Source organism: Schistocerca piceifrons, chromosome 1, assembly GCF_021461385.2.
Source record: "Schistocerca piceifrons isolate TAMUIC-IGC-003096 chromosome 1, iqSchPice1.1, whole genome shotgun sequence".
Taxonomy (NCBI): domain Eukaryota; kingdom Metazoa; phylum Arthropoda; class Insecta; order Orthoptera; family Acrididae; genus Schistocerca; species Schistocerca piceifrons.
Genome location: NC_060138.1, coordinates 224374808 through 224399314, shown reverse-complemented (window position 1 = coordinate 224399314; position 24507 = coordinate 224374808). Strand labels below are relative to the sequence as shown.

At 40.3% G+C, this 24507-nt stretch overlaps 1 protein-coding gene across 2 annotated transcripts in view; it reads right to left on the bottom strand.

Annotated features, from left to right (window-relative positions):
- Positions 1 to 24507, bottom strand: part of LOC124783652 (rab5 GDP/GTP exchange factor) — an 82788-nt gene that overhangs the window by 40199 nt on the left and 18082 nt on the right. For both annotated transcript variants that reach the window (XM_047254039.1, XM_047254038.1), the window contains exon 7: positions 9140 to 9396. In XM_047254039.1, the coding sequence (XP_047109995.1) occupies positions 9140 to 9396 (257 nt within the window). The remainder of the gene's footprint in view (positions 1 to 9139; positions 9397 to 24507) is intronic.

The window sequence follows — 24507 nt, the reverse complement described above, 5'->3', positions numbered from 1 at the left end:
CTCTGATGGAAACCCAGTTCTAAGCAAAGAAGGGAAAGCAGAAAGGTGGAAGGAGTATATAGAGGGCCTATACAAGGGCGATGTACTTGGGGACAATATTATGGAAATGGAAGAGGATGTAGATGAAGATGAGATGGGAGGTATGATATTGCGTAAAGAGTTTGACAGAGCACTGAAAGACCTGAGTAGAAACAAGGCCCCCAGAGTAGACAACATTCCATTAGAACTACTGACAACCTTGGGAGACCCAGTCCTGACAAAACTCTACCATCTGGTGAGCAAGATGTATGAAACAGGAAAAATACCTCAGACTTCAAGAAGAATATAATAATGCCAATCCCAAAGAAAGCAGGTGTTGACAGATGTGAAAATTACCAAACTATCAGTTTAATAAGTCACAGCTGCAAAATACTAACGTGAATTCATTACAGACGAATGGAAAAACTGATAGAAGCTGACCTCGGGGAAGATCAGTTTGGATTCCGTAGAAACGTTGGAACACGTGAGGCAATACTGACCCTACGACTTATCTTAGAAGAAAGATTAAGGAAAGGCAAACCTACGCTTCTAGCATTTGTAGACTTAGAGAAAGCTTTTGACAATGTTGATTGGAATACTCTCTTTCAAATTCTGAAGGTGGCAGGGGTAAAATACAGGGAGCGAAAGGCTATTTACATGAAAGGGAAGCAGTGGATGGGAAGGGAGTGAGACAGGGTTGTAGCCTATCCCCAATGTTATTCAATCTGTATATTGAGCAAGCAATAAAGGAAACAAAAGAAAAGTTTGGAGTAGGTATTAAAATCCATGGAGAAGAAATAAAAACTTTGAGGTTCGCCGATGACATTGTAATTCTGTCAGAGACAGCAAAGGACTTGGAAGAGCAGTTGAACGGAATGGACAGTGTCTTGAAAGGACGGTATAAGATGAACATCAACAAAAGCAAAACGAGGATAATGGAATGTAGTCAAATTAAGTTGGGTGATGCTGAGGGAATTAGATTAGGAAATGGGACACTTAAAGTAGTAAAGGAGTTTTGCTATTTGGGGAGCAAAATAACTGACGATGGTCGAAGTAGAGAGGATATAAAATGTAGACTGGCAATGGCAAGGAAAGCGTTTCTTAAGAAGAGAAATTTGTTATCATCGAGTATAGATTTAAGTGTCAGGAAGTCGTATCTGAAAGTATTTGTATGGAATGTAGCCATGTATGGAAGTGAAACGTGGACGATAAATAGCGTAGACAAGAAGAGAATAGAAGCTTTCGAAATGTGGTGCTACAGAAGAATGCTGAAGATTAGATGGGTTGATCACATAACTAATGAGGAGGTATTGAATAGAATTGGGGAGAAGAGGAGCTTGTGGCACAACTTGACTAGAAGAAGGGATCGGTTGGTAGGACATGTTCTGAGACGTCGAGGGGCCACCAATTTAGTATTGGAGGGCAGCGTGGAGGGTAAAAATCGTAGAGGGAGACCAAGAAATGAATACACTAAAAATATTCAGAAGGATGTAGGTTGCAGTAGGTACTGGGAGATGAAGAAGCTTGCACAGGATAGAGTAGCATGGAGAGCTGCATCAAACCAATCTCAGGACAAGACCACAACAACAACAACAACATATTTGTTCGGCATAGTTTTGTGTTACACTAGCACAAATGGTTGAATGGCATAAGTGTTTAAACAAACATTAGAGATGATACTGTGTATTGTGAGCTCAGTCTCTCTAATTTGTTAATTCAGTATGTTATGCAACACAGTCTAGTGCAGAGCATCACAACACTCAAAAATTTTGTATGTCTCGAGGTATACACATTATTTTCAGTACATGTGAACAACGTACTAAATTGTTCTTGCATGTTATTCTTTGTATCTGAACCAACTAGTAGAAAATAAAATCTTGTCAAGGGAGAAATGGTTGTGTCAAATAAGTGAGTGCAGGGGGAACCGAAATGGTTTTGGCAAATTTGAGTTTGCCAGCATTTGATATTCATTTTGCCAAAAATAAGGAATGACAGTTTCAGTGTCTATATATTTGAGGAGCTGTTAAAATGATTTGTGAGATTTGTTATAAATTTCATCAGAAAGGAAATTCAACACCTGGGAAAGAAGAAGGTGCAAGTTTATGTGAAAAATAGGAAGTAAAATTACACATGTGTAACACACAAAATTATGAACCCTTGTGGTTACCTTAAAGATGATATTTGTTATTGTTTAAATTTTGTTCTGCAGTTGTTTTAAAGTTGAGTGTTACTTTAATGACAAGAGTCAGATATACAGGCATATGAGCCCATCTAGCATTTTCTCAGGTTAATTATTTCATGGATTACACATGACACAGAAAATAGTTCCTTCACTCATTTATGGTCAGGATCTTTCTTAAAATGTAACATAATCTTATTTCAACAAGGAAACTCAGTTGTCAGACACTTACTTTCAGTTTGTTTTATCTAAAAATATGGATGATACTTGCTATGATACTGGATAATAAAATAACTATAAATTTTCGAAGGTAACAACTCACCATGTAGTTAGTATTGAATAGTCGATATGCACTTCAACAACAGCGAAGTTGTTGCTAACTTTTTGAGACCATTTGCTCCTTCAGAATTAACTAGTGAGCATATGTGCACGCGCGCGCACTACACACACACACACACACACACACACACACACACAAATTGTACTGGCACTACAACAATGTCGGAATTGAGAGTCCACCTTGATGCAAAACACATTGTTATTTGTTTACTTATTTATTCGCCAAACTAGTTTCAGCAACAAGAATCACCATCATCAATGGGTTCTTTAAATCTTATTTATTGTATGTTATGCCATGTTTTTAAGAATTATTGTCCCTGTTTGCTGCATATTTTATGTGCTTTTTTCTGTTGCTGTTTTTTCTCAGCGTACATCATGTCATCTGCAAGTTCGCTGGACAGCATGTAGCTGATTCTACACACAGAAAAACAAAACTTTTGCACTTTGTTTATGATCAAGAACATTCGTTGCCAAAACTAGTTTGGGGAATAAATAAGTAAACAACTAACTAAATGTTTTGCCTCAAGGGGGACTCACAATTCCAATATTGTTGTTTTTCTAGGCAAACATGGACCAAATGGAAGAGCAGTGGTGTGGAGGAGTGGACGAGGGTATAGGTGTTGAGGTGTGAGGGAGAAGGGGCAGATTGTCCGTGGGAGAGGGATAGGACAGAGAAAGAAGAAGACTGTGGAGAGGAGAGAGTGAACGTAGAATGAGTTTAGTGTGTGTGTGTGTGTGGGGGGGGGGGGGGGGGGTAGGGCAGAAGATGTTGATTGAGAGACAGGTGTTAGTGAGGACAGTGCCCAAGATGATTGAGGGATCAAAGGATAAGTTGTGGGGACAATTCTCGTCTCTTCTACATAGTTTGGAAAAACTGGCTGGTATTGGGGATTGGGCAGGGTGGTGCTCCAGATGGTGTGTATTGTAAAGCAGCTATAGAAGTCAAGCGTGTTGTGTTCAGCAGTTACTTTGCCACTCCTCTCTTGGCCACAGTTGGGTGGTGGCCATCCACTCTGATGGACAACTGGTTAGTTGTGTGTACATATAAAGCTGTGCAAAAGCGACAATGGACCTGGTATATATGATATGATTTTTGCTTTCATTGGTGGTCCTGTCTTTAAATATGCCCGTTATGGGATTGAAACAGGATCTGCTGGGTGGTTGCATGGAAAATGTTTTGTGCTTGGGTAATCCATTTGGCAAGGTGTGGGAGTAGATGTGACATAAGGGAGCATAAGGATATTTCATAGATTGGTTGAACAGCAGAATATTGCCTTTAAGGGATGGGAATGATCATGGATAATGTGTTGCTCATTCCTAAGTACCATAATAAGGGGAAACCCTGGTGAAATATACAGTTCAGTTGTTCCAGTCCAGGGTGATAATTGGGTGATGAGGGGATCGCTCCTTTGCAGCTGGTTTACAGAATTGGTCAGAGGATTAGGGGCATGCATGGGCATGGCACAAGATATTTGTATGTGCAATGCATATATTCGGAAGGCCATAGAAGACGTTCATTGTACTGGGTAAAGGATTGTTCATCGCTGCAGGGGTGCCATTCAGTTTGCCAGACTGCCTAGGAGAATTTTTAGTGCGACAGGAATAGCAGCAATCAAAATGGAGGTATTACTGATGACTGGTGTGTTTCATATGGACAGAAGTTTTTGTGGAATCATTGGCAAGTGGTGGTTAACAACAAGCAAGGTGTCACACTGTGCTGAGAGTACCTGGTAAACCAAAGGGAAGTTGGTGTTAAGACTGTTGAGGGATGAGGATAGTGCCTTGACCCTGGGTCCAGATCGTGTACATATCATCAGTGAATCAGACCATGGGTTTTGGACCTTGGCTGGCTAGGGAGGTTTCCTCTAGATCAGGCTGTTCCAGCTCGTCGGCTCCGTGGTGAGCCGCGGAGCACTCCCTACTCCAGGGAGCCGTGTCGCTCGCTGTGACCATTCAAGTGGGCCGGCACGTGGCAGGGCTGGTTGAGGCAGGCGGCAAGATCGACAACCTCATACTCTTAGCTGCTAAGACGTGGTGACATGCTACACCAGGAAATACGATGATCAGGAAATAAATAAGAAACAACTGTTTTACAAGATATTGCATACTAAATTTATTGGGCCTTCGTAGCTTGACGTCGTCTTTTCATTACAAGATCGGAAATATCAGGTGTCAAAGTGTTTGCAGCGTTAATGCAGAGGATGGCCTTCATTGTTGCATCCTGAAGAAACGATCGTTCCTTACTTTTTACTCTTTTCATTGCTGAGAAAAGCTGCTCACAACAATACGTAAATCCAAACGTGCACATGATCTGAGTGGCATTGTTGTGAAGCTTGGGAAATGTTTTTTGCTGTAATGAAAGATACCAACGTGACAAATCCAACGTGTTGTAGTACCTCTCTTTCAACAAAGTTGAATTTTGCAAATCAATAATCTCCATGTGAAGTGATGATGACAAGTCATCGGGGGAAATTGAAAACAGAGTGCTGAACACCTTAAGTTCCATTTCCAAACTAGTGAGGTCTGGGAATTGTGTTTCAAACGACGTGATGAGCTGCTTTAACTTTGCTTGGTAATCGCCGAAAGTAGTACCTTCAGGTAGTTTTAAAGAAGCAAGACCATTGAAGAACGTTAAATGTCCATTACTCATCTATCTCTCAAATAAACATAACTTTTCCATCAACGCTTTGATCTGGTCGTGCATGTCAATGGCCTGCAATGACAGATTTAAATTATTCAGATGCATAGCTAAGTCAGCTAGGAACGACAGGTCTAATATCCATTTTATATCTTTCAGACAACGCATTTCTTCCCCTTTCATTTAGAGAAAAAGGGATATTTCCTCACGAACGGCAAAGAAAACATCAAGAGCTTTTCCCCGACTCAGCCAACAAACGGTACTGTGATAAGGTATATCCCCATACTCTGCTTCCATATCTTTCAGGAATACTTTGAACTGGCGATGATTCATACCGTGACGCCGCTAAAATTCACACACTTCACGACATCTTTCATTACGCCACCTAGCTCTACTGTTTCAGCACACAGTGCCTCTTGGTGAATATAACAATGAAGAGTCATAAAGTCTTTCCCGAGTTCGTCCCTGAGTTTATTTTTCAAACGAGAAGCAAAACCTTTGTGAAGCCCAATCATTTGTGGTGCACCATCTGTCGCTACAAAATGGAGCTTATCCCACGGCAAATTCATATTGTCCACCGATTCACAAACAGCTCCAAAAATGTCACGTCCTGTTGCGGTGTAATCGAGTGGTACCACATCCAATAGTTCTTAAGTTACTTGGAGCTCCATGTCGACACCACGCACAAAGACTGTAAGTTGAGCACAGTCCGACGTGTAGGTGCTTTCGTCAAGCGCTAGCAAAAATGCAACACAGCTCTCTGCCTTTTTCCTGAGCTGAGTCTCTAAATCCGCTGCCATGTCCAGGATTCGACGAGTTTGCTTCGACAGGCAAACCCCTTCAATTGCCTGCACCTCCCTTGGAAACAAACATTCTGCAACTGCTACCATGCACGATTTTACGAGTGGTCCCACCAAAAACGGCTTGCCACTCGTCGCAATGTTGTGAGCAACCCTGTAGCTTGCTCGAATTGCAGATTCAGTAGTGTTTTCTTCGCTCTCATTCACCTGAAAATTATAAACGCATTACAGAACACGAACTATGTTGCATGTTTTGATACCCTCCATATTACGAAATCGTTTTTAATCTTACGTCTCCTGGTATGTCGTTCTTAAGTCTGGCAACCAGTTCTCTGCGTGCAACGCCTTCCACCTGATCATAGTGCGCTGTGTGAAGACGTGTATAATGTCGTTGTATATTGTACCTCTTCGCAGAATTAAATACTTTATGACATACAAGACACTGAGAATGACCATCCCTCTCAATGAATAGAAATGTATCCTCCAACAGAGGTACAGGGCTCCCGCGACTAGTCATAGCTGTCATTGAACACGGATTATCGCATCAGTTGCGGCTGCATGCGGCCAGGGGGCAGTGAGTTCGCTTTCCCCCTCCACACGGGCTCCGAGCTGTCGCAGTGAGCGCTCCGGCTCCCTGGAGCTCGATTGGAACAGCCTGCTCTAGATTGACTGAACAGGTTAGCTTAAGAGGATGTCATGCTAGTGCCCATTTCCGTGTTGATGATGTCTTTGTATATCTTCCTTTCAAAGGAGGAGTTGTTAAAGATAAGGATATAGTTCGTCAGGTGTATAAGGAATGGGACTGTGGATTTTGAATTGATAGGACAGTGGGACAAGTAGTGTTTGACATTGGCATGGAATATATTGGTGTATATTGAGGTGGCATCACCAGTGAAGAGCAGGGACTCAGTGTATAATGGAACAGGGATAGTTTACAGTTGAGAAGGAAATGGTTTCAGTTTTTGATGTACATTCAGCTGTGTGCAATAGGTTGGAAGTGTTAGTCAACATAGCAAGTTTCTTTTCGTAGGTGCACAGTTATTAGTTACAATAGTTAGTCCAGGACAGTTAAGTTTATTGATGTTTGGGAAGCATTTAGAAGATGGTTGTGCAGAAAGTGTGGAAGGTAATTAGGATGGGATGGGAGATGGATTTGAGGGAGACATTCTGGAAACGGACTACGGACTTAAGATGGGGTTACAGGTTATAATGAAATTCTGGAGTTGGATCAGTGGGGGCTGTGTTGGTAGGTGAAACAATCATATGGTTGGTGAATACCTACTGTTTTGTACCAGTGCTGTTTATAATGACTGATAGGGAGGCTGCTCAAATTGGATGAGTATTAAATTTAGTTCGTGTGTGTATCTGAAAGGTTGAATAGATAATTGGATTCTAGTAATAAAGTGTTCATAAATGCCAATAAGTGCCAGAGGTATAAAATGACAAAATAAAATAGCAGAGAAATCTTTGTTACTACAGTGATGATTGCAACAATGAAGGTTGTTAACTTGCAGCAAAGTTTCATAGCTTAAAGAAAATTGAGATTTTTGTAAGTGATGTGCCTCAGGTTCTACTGACTCTGGAATGAATAAATGGAAATTTAAAATAGATTTGGCAAGCACTTAATTTGGAAAGAGCAATTTATTCAGTAGAAACAAAGAAAACCAATGTAGTATATAACAGAAAATCTGTGATTCCCTTGAAGTAAGCAGAATTTATGATGCTAAGCTTTCTGATAGCTGAAATTTTCCTAATGATGAATGTAGCCAAGGAGAGATTTCTTCATTTCTGGAGGGTATGATGATGGCAGGTGTGCCTGCTGTCTATGTGGATGCCTACAAATTTAGATTAGTATACTTTTTGTATGCACTTCATGCACTACACAGATCCATGGCTTATGTGGTTAGACTAGGATTTGATATAGTAAATTTTATCAGTTTTACTGATAACGAATTTACATCGAATGAGGTAAGGTGTTAAACAGCAATTTGTTCACATCATCCTCTGAATCAGTGGAAGATCTAATACCTATCATTATGCTAGATATCAACAGCACAAAATCAAAATGCATGTTTCTATGGCACAAGTAAGTAATTTCTACATCGGAGAAACAGCAGTGGGTGACGGACAGATCCTCAAATGATTCCATTGTGTGCACTGCTCCAGTCAGATTCCACTCTACTGTCCACTTCGCTTCTCACATCCAAGATTACTTTCTGCTTCTTGCTTTGGGGTAAGATTTAAGCCAGATTCCATTCACCTATCAGATGTTGTATTGGCATGCTTTAGCCACTGGATTACCATGCTGCACTGAATGACCATTGCCCGTAGATAGAGGAGAACCACAGCAGTAATGACCAGGGAAAAGCTCACAGCTGTTGGTGCAAGATGTACGTATAATCTCTAGCTGCAGGCTCGACTCCAGTCTGACCCCAGCAATTGGAGATGAACTTTGACAATGGCAGCCATTCTTGCTGGCAAAATGTCATGAAAATTGTTAAACAATGATCATGAGGCAGGAGCTCTACAGCAATAAATCACAAAAAAATTTCCGTAGTCATCCCTTGGTTATATCTCTGTCCATCACCAAAATTTATAACTTTGTCTCTCATTCTATTGGCCCAACTGGCCTCCAGAGAAAAGCTATGGGATGACATTTCAACACTGCCACTTGATCTTCACCAGAAGATGAGTACAATGCTGGTCAGAGTTTCACAGTATTTCAACACTGCCATCTGTCTTGGAAACTCTAAGAGCTTTTCATCAGCAGTACATGCCAAGAAAGCCTACATTCATGTAAGGAAAGCTGATCAGTATCTGTATTTCCTCTACTTCATTATTATTGTTTCAGGTTCATTTGTTGATAGACCAATTTTTAGACATCCCTACTAACTTTTTTAAGATATTTCAATTCATCTGATGCTCTATACTGCCTAATTTTCATTCTGACTTCCTCCTTGTGTCATCCACTAAGACATAAAGGGCTTTGCTACCTCTGAATATGCTTTAAATATCTGCATATCAAGAGGAACAGTCCCTGGCTCAAAGCTCCATATTCCTCACACTTACGTCTGCTGATTTTGGTACCAAGAACCTATTTTTTACATATTATGAAACCAAAATTTCCATCATTTCAATTCTTATGCTATCTCTGAAACTACTTACCAAATTAGTAAAGTAATAGCCTCCTTCACCAGACATAAGACGGCTAGCATTACAGAATCGAGTAATGTAGTTGATATTGCTCTTCAGCCTTGCTGGATTTGCCTTTAAAACAATGAATATTAATGCTGGGAGGAAATCATCTGCTGATGCTGGACCTCCTACAGACTGCTGCAGGAGTGAAAAAATATTTCGGCAACAGCGTACCACACAACCCAACTTATCTTGTGGTGCCTTTGCTGAATCCATTCCCAAAATATCTGTAAATAAAGAGTTACTAACTGGAGTAAACAATCTATCTCCAACTGCATTAAGTTCGTCTATGAGCATCAATCTAAATGGAAGTGAATCATAGAAAGAAAATTCAAAACAGCAAATTACATATTCCACAGCAGAATACTGTATCAACACTTGACACCTTCATGTTGTGACCAACAATGTAATGTATGTGAATAATCTAAACATGATGCAGCACCAGGCATTAGCGAAAATACATGTAAGTAAGTATATGTCATAAATTTGCAGAGTTCTGGGAAATTTGTGCCACTATAGATATTCCAAATGGAAAAGTGTCTACAAATTACAAAGGTTCCAGTTAACCTGGCAAAATAAGATTATTGAAATAATCACTGCTCTGGACTATTATAGAAGCAGTGTAGAGAAATGAATAATTTTTCTACACTAAAGATGTGAAACAGTTGCAACCTGGCCACACTATGGGTGGTGATTAGTCAATGGGCATATTTCCTTTCCCACTTGGTGAGAATTACTCGTCAACTTCAGGTGGTTCTATCTTGGCAAACATGTGTACTAGGTCTATGACAATTCTGACATCCTCCTGAATCAGTAAAATATACTTTTGCTGTTTGTCTTTAATAGTAAATTCTGCAGTGTTAGAGATGCATAACTTAACACAGGCCTTGGTGAGTGACACTTATATATGGTAGGAGACTACATTAACAGTTGGCCAGTCTACAGTGAACTGACTGCTGAATCTTATCACTAATAGACGTAATAACTTGACAACGTCCTGCATTGTACTAATACTGTACATGAAAAATGCTTATTTGATGAGAATTGCACTGCTTTGTTGTGCAAACACTTATACAACATGGGTACATATTTTCTGCAAAATACAGAAGGAAACAGTGAATGACATTATTTGCACTCATTTTCTATTTCATGTTCTTACAGTTATACTTAAAGATGCAAGTAGAATTGAGATTAAAATCCAAAATTAACATTTCATCTACATTACAGTCATCTGAAATAAGGAAAATCAACAGCTAATGTCACTCTGATGCTGAAATCATTAGTGATGCAGACTGGAAGATTATGGGTGAGGGACAGCCAGATAAGGATATGAATCCATTGCCTTCAAAACAGGCATTTACTGTATTATTAGAAGTACTTGTTTGTTGAGTATAATCAAGAACTACACAGAGATACGGAGAGTATTTGATATGAAGCAGCTCAGTACCACACTAAATCTGTACTCTTTCTTTCAATCCTAATTACACAGACACATAGGACAATCTACAGTGTTTTCTGGATTTGACTTTAAGAAGGATATTTTACAGTATCTCAAGTGTTTCTGTACAGCTGCTCTTACACCTGCATGTCTTGCAGCTAGTGACCTATACCTGTGCTTGCCCCACACCCACGTAGAGGCACATATGTAGGTGCATGCATCGTTCTCAATGTGTGCACCTGAGTAATTCCATTCACATCTAAAGAGGAAAACATATGGTACTTCAGTGATCAAGATGCTGGTTAAATATGACTGTGCAGCTAGCCAGTGGGCAGTGGGTTTGTTTTTATGAGAGCCTGCCAGTTGTGCTGGTGATGTGCATTAGTGACGCTCCAGCATAAATATTTCCTTCTTAAGGCGTGCTGAGTACCACCAACATTACTCGCAAGGCTTATTGTGAAGAATTAAATACTTACTACATTCTTAAATTTTACAATGAACAGATCATGAATATTTATGTATGTGTATTTTATTTATCTCACAATAAGAATAATCATAATAATGAGTCCTAAATATGAAATATAATTTTATATTAAGAAAAAAATAACTATCATCAAATCACCATGCTTGTAAAGTCCTTCATTTTATATAATGAATGCATATTTTTACTTCACTTGGAGAGTTCATAGAGGGAAGTATTACAAGGAGTCTGCAAGGTCTTGGCATTTTGTTACTGCTCTGATGGATTTGATTCACTGTCTTGGGTGGGTGTAATGATGAGTTGAAATTTCTCATGCACAGAGGGTAGCAGTTTCTGCAGTATATGGATTTACAACACATAATTAGTACTGGCTGACGGCTAATGAAGAAATATCAGACATCAAATGGTGAGTTTCCAAATCAAAAAGTACTTTGTGGATACACATTTCTGATCAACACTGGAGACATGCTGCTAAGTTTTGTTATCTTCCAGCAGTATGTTCTCCAACGAAAGTAACATAATAAACCTTTCAAAAACTTGTATTATCTAAGTGCATCAGGGTAAGAGCCTCATCACTGGAAGTGTGTACTTAATCAGTTACTCTCAGCTTATGTTTTAGACAGCTCTGACAATTTGTTGCGGTGTATCTTTTCCAAGTGCACACCTAGAACTATTGCTGTTCATCATATGGGGCCATATTTCCTTGCTGTTCTTCCACTACCACATTGTATCAATGACGCCAAAGGAAAATACAAAATACAGACATACTACACCAGTGGCAACACGGTTCGCTCTAACATTCAACCTCTTGCTACCAAGGACAATTACTCCAATTTGAAGCTCCAGTTCAAGGTTGAACTGGAGCTTCAAATGGGGAGAACTGTGAACAGGCACACAACTGTTGCATGTGTCTCCCTGCCTGGTTTGAGGACACTGCAGCATTTGTGCATGGGGGCTCATTCACACAAATCAGAGGCATGCATGACTTTGCACTGACAACAGTGCCTCCTTGCCTCTTCATGAAATGGCAGCATGCACCCAGTGCACATGGAAAGTCACACAGGTGTAAATGCGCCTTTAGGTTGTCTTCTAGTGAATGAAGATCTGAATACTTAATCAATGGGTTTGTCACTCAAATAAATAATGAATGAAATTGGTGTGAGTGTGATTTCCTGAGGTAGACTTCGATTTCCTTTTTTTTTTTTTACCAAGCATAACAATGAATTGGCAATTAGGCAGCATATATCTTATCATTCTAAATTCACAAATTTTAGTCAGTTCAAGCCGATTATCAAAAATGGCATTATAAGCAATAATTATATCCACAAAGCACACAATACTTATGTTTATTTTCAAAATGATCTTCAAATTGCACGGTTTCAGGTTTAAATTTTGGTCAGTACAGGATTGTTCAGCCCTGAATCCTACCTGTTCTGTATCAAAGTTCCTTTCTGCAATAAATACAGTGAGCAAACAGTGAAATTTCAAAAAAACTCATACTGAAACAAAACCAAGACATGAAAGGTTTCAAGGTCACCTGACGGCTTCCCTGGCTTGAGTAATACCATGACTGCCCGCCCGACTAGCCATGCGGTCTAACGCACTGCTTCCCGAACGGAATGGTGTGCTGGTCCTTGGCACAAATCCGCCCGGTGAATTAGTGCCGAGGTCCGGTGTGCCGGCCAGCCTGTGGATGGTTTTTAAGGCAGTTTTCCATCTGCCTTGGCAAATGCGGACTGGTTCCCCTTATTCCGACTCAGTTACACTATGTCGGCGATTGCTGAGCAAACACTGTTACCCCATATGTGTACATGCAAACATTTGGGGTTACACTCATCTGGTACGAGATGTTCCCAGGACGGGGGGGTGTTCACTGTGGGCCGAACCGCACAATAACCCTAGGTTCTTTTTGGGGCGGCAGAGGGGTGAGTGGACTGCTGAAGCCTGTTGTGGGGCTGTGAGCCACAGAGGGCTACGGTGGAGACGAAGTCTCTCCATTGTTTCTAGGTCCCCGGTTCAATACACAAATACCATGACTTGTGTTTATTGTCAATTTTTGTGATTTTAAGAGAAACTATTGAAAGTTCACTGGAACATATGTAATTGCTTTACTGCCAAGATATTTAATTAGTTCAATATATTATAAGGTTGTCAGATTTGCCACTGTTAATATTTTTGAAAGCATTATATGTCTCCCCTTGTTGAAATGGTTTCCTTACACTACTTGTTCCAGGTTCCTTAATCTAGGTATGATATTGGTAAGGATTTGCCCATTCACTGGGATTGAAATTCAGGAATAGTTCGGTTTCTAAGAGATTTACATTGACAAAGGCTTAGTGTGTCAAGCAAAAACTAAGATTCTCTCAATTACGGCCCAGAACTTTTTTGTTTTTGTGCGTGAACCCTAAAGTTTCCATGAGACGGCTCAGTGTATATCTCCATGACTCTTGAGACAGATATGAGTAGATCTTCTCTGGTGATTGCTAAGGTAGGTCCATCACTGGTAGTGTTCATCAAATAGTATCATGTAATTCCTAAAAGAACTGAACTGAAAGGCAACTGAATATCCCATGAAAGCCTACTTAAAAAGCTGTACAACTAACTTTAAGTGATAGGTCTATGAATATAATACAATCCCCTATGAATTGCTCCCATAGGAAACATGAAGACAAAATTAGACCAACTACGGTGTACACAGAGGTATTTAAGCAATAATTCTTCACACATTCCATACTTGCCTGGAAAACAAAAAAGTCCAAATCACTGTTACAATCAAAAGTACCCTCTGCCATGCATTTCGTGGTGGTTTACAATTTACAGATGTAGAGCTGAACACCTTCTCCATCCAACCCTAGAATGTAAGCTGTTCTGTCGTGAAACTGAAATTTCGCAGCATGATTGTATTCTCCCTATTCACCTAGTTGTGTCAGCAGGCATTCAACTTTCATCAGTGGGTGCTGGTGTTGGCATACTGGCACAGGCAGCACCATGTCGAACCTTGCTGTAGTGTGTGACACAGCTGTGGGAAATCTGGCACATGATGAGAACATAGCAACAACATGAAGCCAGTGACGTCCCCCATGATTAGGAGGGGGGGTTGCTGTGCCTGAAGAAGGTTGTGCAGGAGCAACAGGAAGGGAAGTGCCCCTCACCATCAAGGGAGCAGGTGGAGTCTGACCGCTCTGAGAGCCAACTGTATGCTGCAGAACGGAAGATGGTAGAACCGTTGTCGTAGTGGTGGCATAGTTTGACGTCATATGCACAGGATGTAGCCTCTCAAATTTTCTCTTAGCCTCAGTGAGTCGGTCCAGGGTCTTGTATTCCATTATTTTTCTTTCTTTTTGGAGACTCCTGCATTCTGGCGAGCAAGGCAAATGGTGCTCTCCACAGTTGACACAGATTGCAGGCGGGGCACAGGGAGTATTGGGATGTGCAGGATGTCCAGAATCCCAACAGGTGACGCTGGAAGTACAGCGGGAAGACATATGCCCGAACTTCCAGCACTAAAAGCACCGCATTGGGAGAGGGATATGTGGCTTTATGTCACAGCGGCAGAGAATCACGTTGACCTTCTCAGGCCAAGATGAAGGCACTGGTGGCTACCTGATTATCCCTCGGATCCTGGTGGACACACCAGACAAAATGGACACCTCGCCGCTCTAAATTGGAGCACAGTTCATCGTTAGACCACGAAAGAAGGTCCCTGTGAAATATGATACCCTGGACCACATTTAAGCTCTTATGGGGCGTGATGGAAACAGAGACATCACCCAGTTTGCACAGGCAAATAGTGCCCATGACTGGGCAGAGGATGCTGTTTTGGTCAAGACTGATCATGACTGCATTTTGGACAAGCCCTCCACCTCCCCAAACTTGTCCTCTAAGTGCCCCACAAAAACAGGTTTCATTGACAAGAAAGATTCCCCATCAACTCTTGTACATACGAAGTACCGGGTTGAATAAGCTTCACTGCCATCCTTACCCCAGTGTTCCTCCCATGGTGAAGCCGGGGTCGTATTTCTTAGCATTGAAGTTAGACCTTGACTTGTTAGAGACTCCTGGTGCTTGACCACCAGCAAGAGATGATGTACTACGCTTCATGGCGTGTCATCTATCCTGATGCCACCCACTCCAACCAGGGGATCACCACCACACGGGTGCCACCCAGCCGCAGCAAAGGCCACCTGGGAGGATAGCCATTGCCGGGAATCCCGGTGACCCAGGGTGACTGTCATTTACTCCTTGGCATACATACGGCGGAGACATCAGCAGAGTGACCCCTGTGTAGTCAGGGGGCTACAACCAACAGGGTACATGGCGGCCCCACCACAACAGACTGGCTACTGTGCTGGATATAAGGCGCAAATGAGCTAAGAAGTCCATTATCGTCAACAGTGCAGAAAGCTATACTGCACAGAGGATGGAGGAAAATGCACTCAGGAGGGTGACCTCACTGGAGAATGAGCGGAAGTGCAGATCCACATTGACGAAGGATGCGAGAGGTCTCAGCGCATGATGGACATTATGCACCATGTAAGGCCAGTTCCCCAAGTGGCTCATTCTTTGTGAAAATTTTGAAAAATGAAGGTCAACACTGCAGGGGACAATCACATAAATGCCAAAACGCATGAAACGACTCCTAGTCACCTCTTACGACAGGCAGGAATACCTCAGAACTATTCTAACCCCCGGACCTGCAGGGGGGGAGGGGTGGGGGGTCACTTCAGTGGAGTGGATAGTTAGCCTACAACTGTGAAACAAGACAGATCCTGGAGAAGCAGACAGTGCTGTGGAGCAGCAGAGCAGTGCAACGATCAACAGGTGGTGTGGCCGGTTGTCACGTGGACATCATATGGCTGGGGCAGCAGATGGCATTTCCTCCATTTGTGCAGGAGATGCGGCAGCTAGGAGCAGGGAGGAATTGCAAAGAGTGTTTCCTTTATGATGATTCTAAAGCAGGGCATGCGTGACTTACACCATTGAGTGTGTCCACTACCACTACTGCACATGTGCTGGCATTAGTGTGTGACAGCGATCTGCACCTGTATTAGTCGACAAGTACTTATGGAGTGGTACTTGAAAAGGCATGGCAAGGCTATGGTGCACTGTGATTGCGTTGTAATTGTAACTGAATGAAAAAGGCACAGGGCGGCCGTGGAGTGTCTAACAGTGTCAGAGATAAACTGTATAATTGTGCCACTGGTTAATACTTGATTGCAGGTTAGCTTGTTGTGTCCGTGTTAATTGTGTTGCCTGTCTGGTGTGTGGTTAAGGGTTGGTTATTTGGAGGAAGAGATCAAACTGTGAGGTCATCGGTCTCATAGGATTAGGGAAGGACAGGGAAGGAAGTCGGCCGTGCCCTTTCAAAGGAACCATCCAGGCATTTGCCTGGAGTGATTTAGGTAAATCACAGAAAACCTAAATCAGGATGGCCGGACACTGTGGTTAAGGTGTTGGTTGTAGTAGGGTGATGCATTTTCTGATGAGTTAGCATTGTTGTGCAGTATTACTTCTGTGTCCTTTTAAAGTTAGTTTCTGTGGACTGAAAACATATTTGTTATGAATGACATGCATATATATATCTTAGGTTAAGTATTATTCTATGTTCTTAGTGTCACCTTTGAATATTTTATTACAGTAGGGCAAGTGTTTGGTTAATGTTTCATTTGAAGTTAATTGATGTGAAAACTGAAAGCATGTGTTTGCCTTGTTTATTTCTGTAAGCACTCTGGCACAGGAAATTATTGTTAATAAAACCAAATAGTTGGTGTTTGTCAAAGACACACAACCTTTAGCCAAAGACCACTCCCACTGAAATCCTGCACCACAGTTTGATATCCTTGATGAATGCTATGCTCAAAATTAAGCTACCTTCTGGAACAAACTGACACAGGCTGCATACAGTAAATGTTTGAGCATTGGACTGGTATGCAATGAGTGTCGGAGCAGCCATAGTACTTTTGTTCCTGTTTGTGTAATCCTCTCAGAATTTGATTACTGAAGAGCTGCTCCACTGATGATTTCTAGCAGTCACTACTAATGTAACACTGACTCAAGATTGATCCAGTTTCTGTGTAACATCCCCCACGAACACAATAATAAAACGTATTTCTGAGATGAAGCTAAGATAGGTGAAGTCCTTATTGCAACTTTTGATTTCACAAAATACTTATTCTCAACCATCTACTGTGACTGCACAGATTCAATAGTTCAAATATCAACCTTTTCATAAATCTCAGCATGCTGTGGTTGTCACAGATCTGACTGTACAAATGCACGTAAAACATGCAGGCTATGGGTCAAATAATGTACATGACAGAATAAACCTTGATTTATTGTATAAGTGAGAATAACTAAACAAGAACACAGAGCATAGAGTTAATAGTTCACTTTTTTTTGCATTCACATGAAATTATACTGAATGACACAGAAACCTACTAGTCCCTGGGTTCCATACATAAAAACTGATTGTTCCACATTTAAGACCTTGAGTGGCAGCAGTGTTTACCAACTACCAATGAGACTGATAGACAAATATATTACACCGGCCACTTACATTTTTGCAAACCTTATGATAGGAAGTTATAAGTAACTCAGTAAAATAATGGAGGGGAAGAACTGAAGAAAATATGAGAGCTTTATGACACAACATACTGACAACTTTTGTAATAAAAAAGGTCTCCTCACAAACCAAAACAATATGAAATGTGGTATCATTTTCAGTGAGTTAGGTCACGTATTGGATACTGAAGTACAGTTTTGTACACTCACATGTCAGCAGACATGAGAATACTATCTGTGATATATATTCTTACAGAGTTTGTAATGTTCAGTTATCTACTCTTGTGTGTTGATAAAAGAAAGAAATGCTTCTGATGTCTAGTAATTGCAAACAAGTTTGCAACCATCTACTGATCTCAAGATATTATACTGAGAAGCAATTTAACTGTGGCAAATACTCGATTCACTTCACCAGTGTTGAAAAGTCAACCAATTTATTACAGAATACAAACATACATAAACTGATAGAAATTAGCTTAAAAATTTATGTATTTTTAAGGAGTTATTACCTTTTGACAATTTATCTCTCAGTGAAAAGTTTTAGAGGACAGAGTACACACAAAGCATTTTAGATTACGTCAAAACTGCTGAGTTGAGATACAGCCACAAATGAAAAAATCATATGGTGAGAGATCAGGTGAACATGGAGGTCAATGGAAAAGGCCTCTCTCGAACTGACCATTATGACCATTATCCTAGCGGAATAAAATTTTTAAACAAAGATGAATGTTCTATGAGCATTAACATGAATCTCAAAATATAAAAAGATAGATGTAATATTTTGTAATTATACAGTCTTGATTAACAATCTTTCATAAAATATTAGTAATTAAGAATTTTTCTTTGCAATGGGAAAATCCATGATGAAATGTAACAATATTATGAGAAGGAAAGGTGCTACTCACCATATAGTGGAGATGCTGAGTCACAGATAGGCACAACAAAAAGACTTTCACAATTAAAGCTTTCGACCACTGGCCTTCATCAACAATAGACACACACACACACACACACACACACACACACACACACACACACACACAAAAAAAAGCAAATGCAACTCACACACGCGGCTGCTGTCAAGTGTGTGGTTTCAGTTGCCTGAGACTGCAGCCACGTGTGTGAGTTGTGTTTGCTTGAGTGTGTGTGTTTGTGTGTGTGTATGTGTGTGTATTGTTGATGAGGGCCTATGGCCGAAAGCTTTAATTCAGGGTGTATACGTGGACAAAGAAAAAACATTCCCGGATTTCTCCCGGATTTACCGGTTAAAAATACATTTTCTCCCGGGTGAAAACATTCTTTTTCCCTGTTAACTGACAGTATATTTTCCCTCGGAACTGTATAACTTATCAGTCCTTTAAATGATTATGGTTTTATACACGGGAGTAGAATTTCCGGCGCTTTATAAAACTAAACACAGGGGGAAAACACGCGTTTTGGAAAGATCTTTCATGTGCAGCAACATATACGCTGCATATTTTCGTATTACGAAAGTATAAATTCGAATTCCACCAAACACCGCATGTTACTTTCCGAAGCATTGAAATTGAGATTGCGATGCGCTTTTGTAAGCTGTTCGTAGCTCATGTCACATTATCTCGCCAGCCGATGACAGCGGATATTCAGAGCATAGGACACGTGATGTAGTCAGCCAACAGCAACATCACTGTTAAGTAGCACGAACACACAAACAGGGAAAGTTAATAGCTTAAATTAATATACATGGTGTTGCTACAAGAAAAGCAACGCTTTCACATATAATATTGGTCTGTAAGATTAATACGCTGCAAGAGAAGCTAAGCTTTCACATACAGTGTCGGTCTTTTATGCTCATATTACAATTTAAGATATATCACACAAATGTGATCGTAAAATTTTTAATAACGACTTAAATGTCTGATCTTTTGGGCTCGAAATTCTTCTAAACGGGTCATCATGAAAGAGTTGATTTTTAAATGAGAGTGAAACGCTCTGTGATTTAAGAAATTCATCGCACATAGCTCCGTTGTAACTGCCAGAATGGTACTTTGATGGTAACGCTTTTCAAACCACCATTCAGAATATTTTCCCGTGACCTGTTAGAAATAGGTTCGTTTCCGCAGTTGCCAGACAGCGCCATATGACAGACGTCACCGCGCTTGCGCAGCTACGATGTCGCAGGGAGCCTGTATGTTCGTACGTGTAAAACATTAAAAGATCGTGCTTTATGTCATAAAAGAAACAAGATATCAGAGGGTACTCCAAGAGCATCGGAATTTCGAGACCCATACTAAAATGTGCACATTTAAAGTGCACATTTGTATAACCATATTCCCAGTTAAGTAGGCCATGACCTGATATTAAGCTTTTCAATGTGGTTTTCGGGATGTAAATTTTCTTGGAGTACCAGTAGTGTGTTATCTCAAGATTGGTTCTTTATTATGGCACACTGCCATACGTGCTGGAAGCTGAAAACGTGCACCTGAAATGCAGCGAACAATGTGTGGAATTAAAAAGAAAATTTATTTAGCAAACTGACAAAAATAACTTCATTGTTCTGCAAGGCAATTAATGCTTGACTGCCAGAAAGGTGGAAATCAGAAATCTGTTTTGTTTTCATTTGACGTGAGAGCAGTAAACGAAGAGGAAACAGCAAAATCACTAAATGTAAACACGGGTCACGTGGAGACTACCCACTACCCCACTGTAACTCAGACTGTTCTGCGCATCAGCCCTGGATCTCCGATATTTCCGATCTGTTGCAATAATCTGCCACTCCCTCGAGCATTTGAGATAGGATGTCAAAAATTTTAAAAAATCGAATTTTCAAAAATATGTTCATTTTGTAGCGCACATCTTTCTGAAGATGTCTGATGCATAAAACGTGTTCGAGGAAATGTAAGACATGTTATTTGGTCGTAAGAGTGCCAAAGGACAGTGCCTCGCCTCCTCACACAGCATTCTTCTATTGCGCATCACTGTACTTCGCTCTGTGAAACTGAAACGTGTATATTTTGTAAAGGATGCCATCAAACCATATTCAGGACAGTGGAAATTAAAATGTCCTGTGGTGCCTCTCCTGTTTACAGACGGCCAGTTTGACATCCTGTTCCTCTTTTTTTAAACCAAGAACTCTTCAGAAAATTTGCACTCTTTATTCCCTATCAGCTAACAACTTGCTGCTTTGTGTGACATAAAATTAAATATACGATACATAAACCCAGTAAAGATATGAGAACAGCAAGACAATACACATTTCTTCAATCCTTAGCTTCTATAATTTTTTTCTCTCTAATCTTCCTACAGCTTTACATGGCGTGCTTTCCTTTCTGCGAAAGAATCTATTACCTCATCAAAGTTCGTCAAATGTTTTGCTACATGAAAAGTCAAAATCTCATTGTCTAATACTGAAAAAGCTGTTAATGCAAATAGGACCCAAGACTGGTGTGGTTTCCCGATCTGTTTACGTCTATTTTGTCACTCTCTGCTAGATAAAACAAAATAGGCCTTTCTAATACTGCAACTATTGTCATACACACCAAATAAACGAGACTGTTTTGGCACAAAAGGTCTTGTTTGTAACGACAGAATATAATTCACAAAGTACCAGTATCAAATACCTATTAGACCTACTACAAGCAAAAAGCCTTACGTTAGGAAATAGTTTCACACTTCATTCATGCGCTCCAGTTTCTCAAGTATAAGATCGAAAAGTACTAGTACGAAATTTGTATACAAACTTGGAATCGTCATATTGTTCCATAATTTATGTGATGTCCCCGTTTCTTCTCCTTCCTCGTTCTAACAAACAGTCTTGTTATCAGTAATTGTGAAACTATTCCTGCCAGCTTTTTTGCACTATTTGCACGTTAGCTCCACTAACTCTGCCAGAATCGCCGGTTTAGATATCCCGCAATTATTCTCCGGTTAGGTGTTGCTACATGTTCGTACAACGCGTTTTCCGCACTTCTTCCAGAATAGAATTAAAAGCGGCTGCTAGCCGGGGACTGTACAACTAGCCCTCACTAATATAGCAATGTGGCTAAAAATTTTCTGTCAAAATTTCATTTTCTTAGATACACCTAGAAGGTAATACGTAATCTTTCTTACCTGTTATTCGATTATTTCCACTCCTTTAGTCTGAATCTATGGATTTAGCTAGTAATTATAACAACGCTCATCTTTCGCAAACCCAATCAACCACACAATCACACAGCAGTTGTCATTCATCCTTTTGGCCTTACTCCGCTCAGCTCGTATAGCCCCTTTTGTCTGTAGGAAAGTTTGTTTCTACATGTGACGAGGATTCCCCTGACAGAGACATCATGTACACTATGCACGGATTCACAAATCAACTTACGATTGATTCAGAAATCAACTTAGAATGTGTTCAAAAATGTTCAAAAACCGACAGGGATGCGTTTCAAAGTCATATGAATAATCTGAATATAATAGAGAGAAACATTCCATGTGGAAAAAATATATCTAAAAACAAAGAAGATGTGGCTTACCAAACGAAAGCACTGGCAGGTTGATAGACACACAAACAAACACAAACATACACACAAAATTCTAGCTTTCGCAACCAACGGTTGCTTCATCAGGAAAGAGGGAAGGAGAGGAAAAGACAAAAGGATATGGGTTTTAAGGGAGAGGGTAAGGAGTCATTCCAATCCTGGGAGCGGAAAGACTTACCTTATGGGGAAAACAGGACAGGTATACACTCGCATACACACACATATCCATCCGCACATACACAGACACAAGCAGACATTTGTAAAGGCAAAGAGTTTTGGCCAATCGATAGACTAACATGCGCTGGATGCTAGTCGCTTTGTAAAACAAGGTTTTTCCCCGCAATAGTATGAATTTGCCCTCCACCCCCGTCATGGAACTGGGCCTGCTGCGCATGCAAGAATGTGGCAGCTTGGGCGCTCCAGTAAAATTTTTCCCTGTAGCATCTAGCTGCTTGCTGCGACTGCTTACACAGCCAAAAGCCACATTTCTGTAGCCAGAAGCGGGAGAAGGTACTACTCAACTGTGCATGCGCATGATCCCGCTCGTAACTGCTAAAACGAATCTAATGTAAACAGTTGTGACGCCACGTTCATCAGAGGCAATTTGTTGTTACGGAACATTGTATAGTCTTCCTAAAGCCTTTGACACATTTTGCTGTTGGCAGACGCTTGTATGAGCACTGTGTTTTGTTGCTGTATATGGCGCATTTCCTTTGCAATTTAAGTTTTATTTTCGTTTTTTCTCTCATTCATATTTTATTGTTGCAGTATTATTCTGAAATAGTGGTATACAGTAATTTCCTTTGTTAGAGTATCGGTTCTTGCCAGTCAAAATTACAAAAATTTAACTTAAAACAAAAACAATGAAAACTTCCCAGAATTCTAAAAAATTCCCAGGTTTTTCCCAGTTTTCTCCCAGATGAAAAAATTCCCAGGCTTTTCCGGGATCTCCCGGTTGTCCTTGGTCATATACACCCTGTAATTGTGAAAGTCTTTTTATTGTGTGTATCTGTGACTCAGCATCTCCGCTATATGGTGAGTTACAACTACCCATTCTCATAATATTGTGACAATTAGGTATGTTAATTAGCATGTATTTGATTCATTCCATATTTAAATGACATAGGTAATCAAACTGAACAGAAAAAAAGATTGAAACAAGACTCAATCTAGTGATTACAAGTCTTGTGCACTTTATGTATTCAACCCTTCACAGTAATGCTTGTAGAATATGCATTTTTGTTTAAAAATTTAATTCCACCAGGCTTCCATGAGTGAACACTCTAGTACAGAGTCCTATTTTAGCATACTAAACATGGTTGGAAAACTTTAAAAATTCTTTCGAAAATAGGCTAAGGTGCACTGAACTGCTTTGGGAGAGGTATATTTGAGTTCTGAACTGCACATACCATAAATGTAAAAAATTACAAGAATCTCATTGCCGGGTGGTCCCTTTGTTGCATGAAAAGTTGCCTCTTCAACACCGTACGATCAAGACTAACACTACAGTTGCATACTTATAACATAAGCCACAATCATCTGAGTTTAAAGCATGTACTTAATGTAACCAGTAAAGACACACGCGTCAACATTTTCTTAAAATGTTTCACACTGCCGTCTTTGGTAACTGAAGTTCAAGACTTCCGTTCCAAACAGACTTATTAGGACTACAAAGATAAGATGCTCTGACATGGTTAACTTTCTCTTCGGATACTTTTAGTCGTCCCATGCTTTGCCCTTTACACACACATCTGACTGTTTCATACGACTAAGGCACTGGAAAATGTTTTTGCAACACGGAGGATAAAAAAATTTAAACAAAATGCATGCTGAACTGTAATTACAGATTCACTCTCAGCAAACTGCAGAACAAAAAACACTGTAAACTCATGAGTTGCCATTTTGCATATTAACACTCTACAATCCTTACAGTTGATACGAGCATAGTTTATAAAGGGTCATTCTTTTAAGGACACCCTGTTTTTTCCCATTCAGTGACGTCATAGATTAGTACGTAGAGCACTTTAAAGACATCAGTCACCCTGGCCAAAGGAAGCCAATAATCTATACCACAGATGCAAACCTTAAGCTAACATTACGGTTTAGTTCAGTGGGGAGCGAAGAAGGCATATTACTAAAGAAATACATAAAAGAATTAAATATGTAAGATGAAGACAGAAGTGCAAATCCTTCCACATGTGGTGGGATGCCTGGAATGCAGTTTAAAATAGATATCACAATAGTTGGCAAATGTGCTACCAGGATGATCAGAATCTGGAAAGTTAAAAAAGGCCTCACCACGAATGATGATAATGTTCTAATCTCTACAGTTGATTTCTGTAGAAATGAACTTCGGAGATAA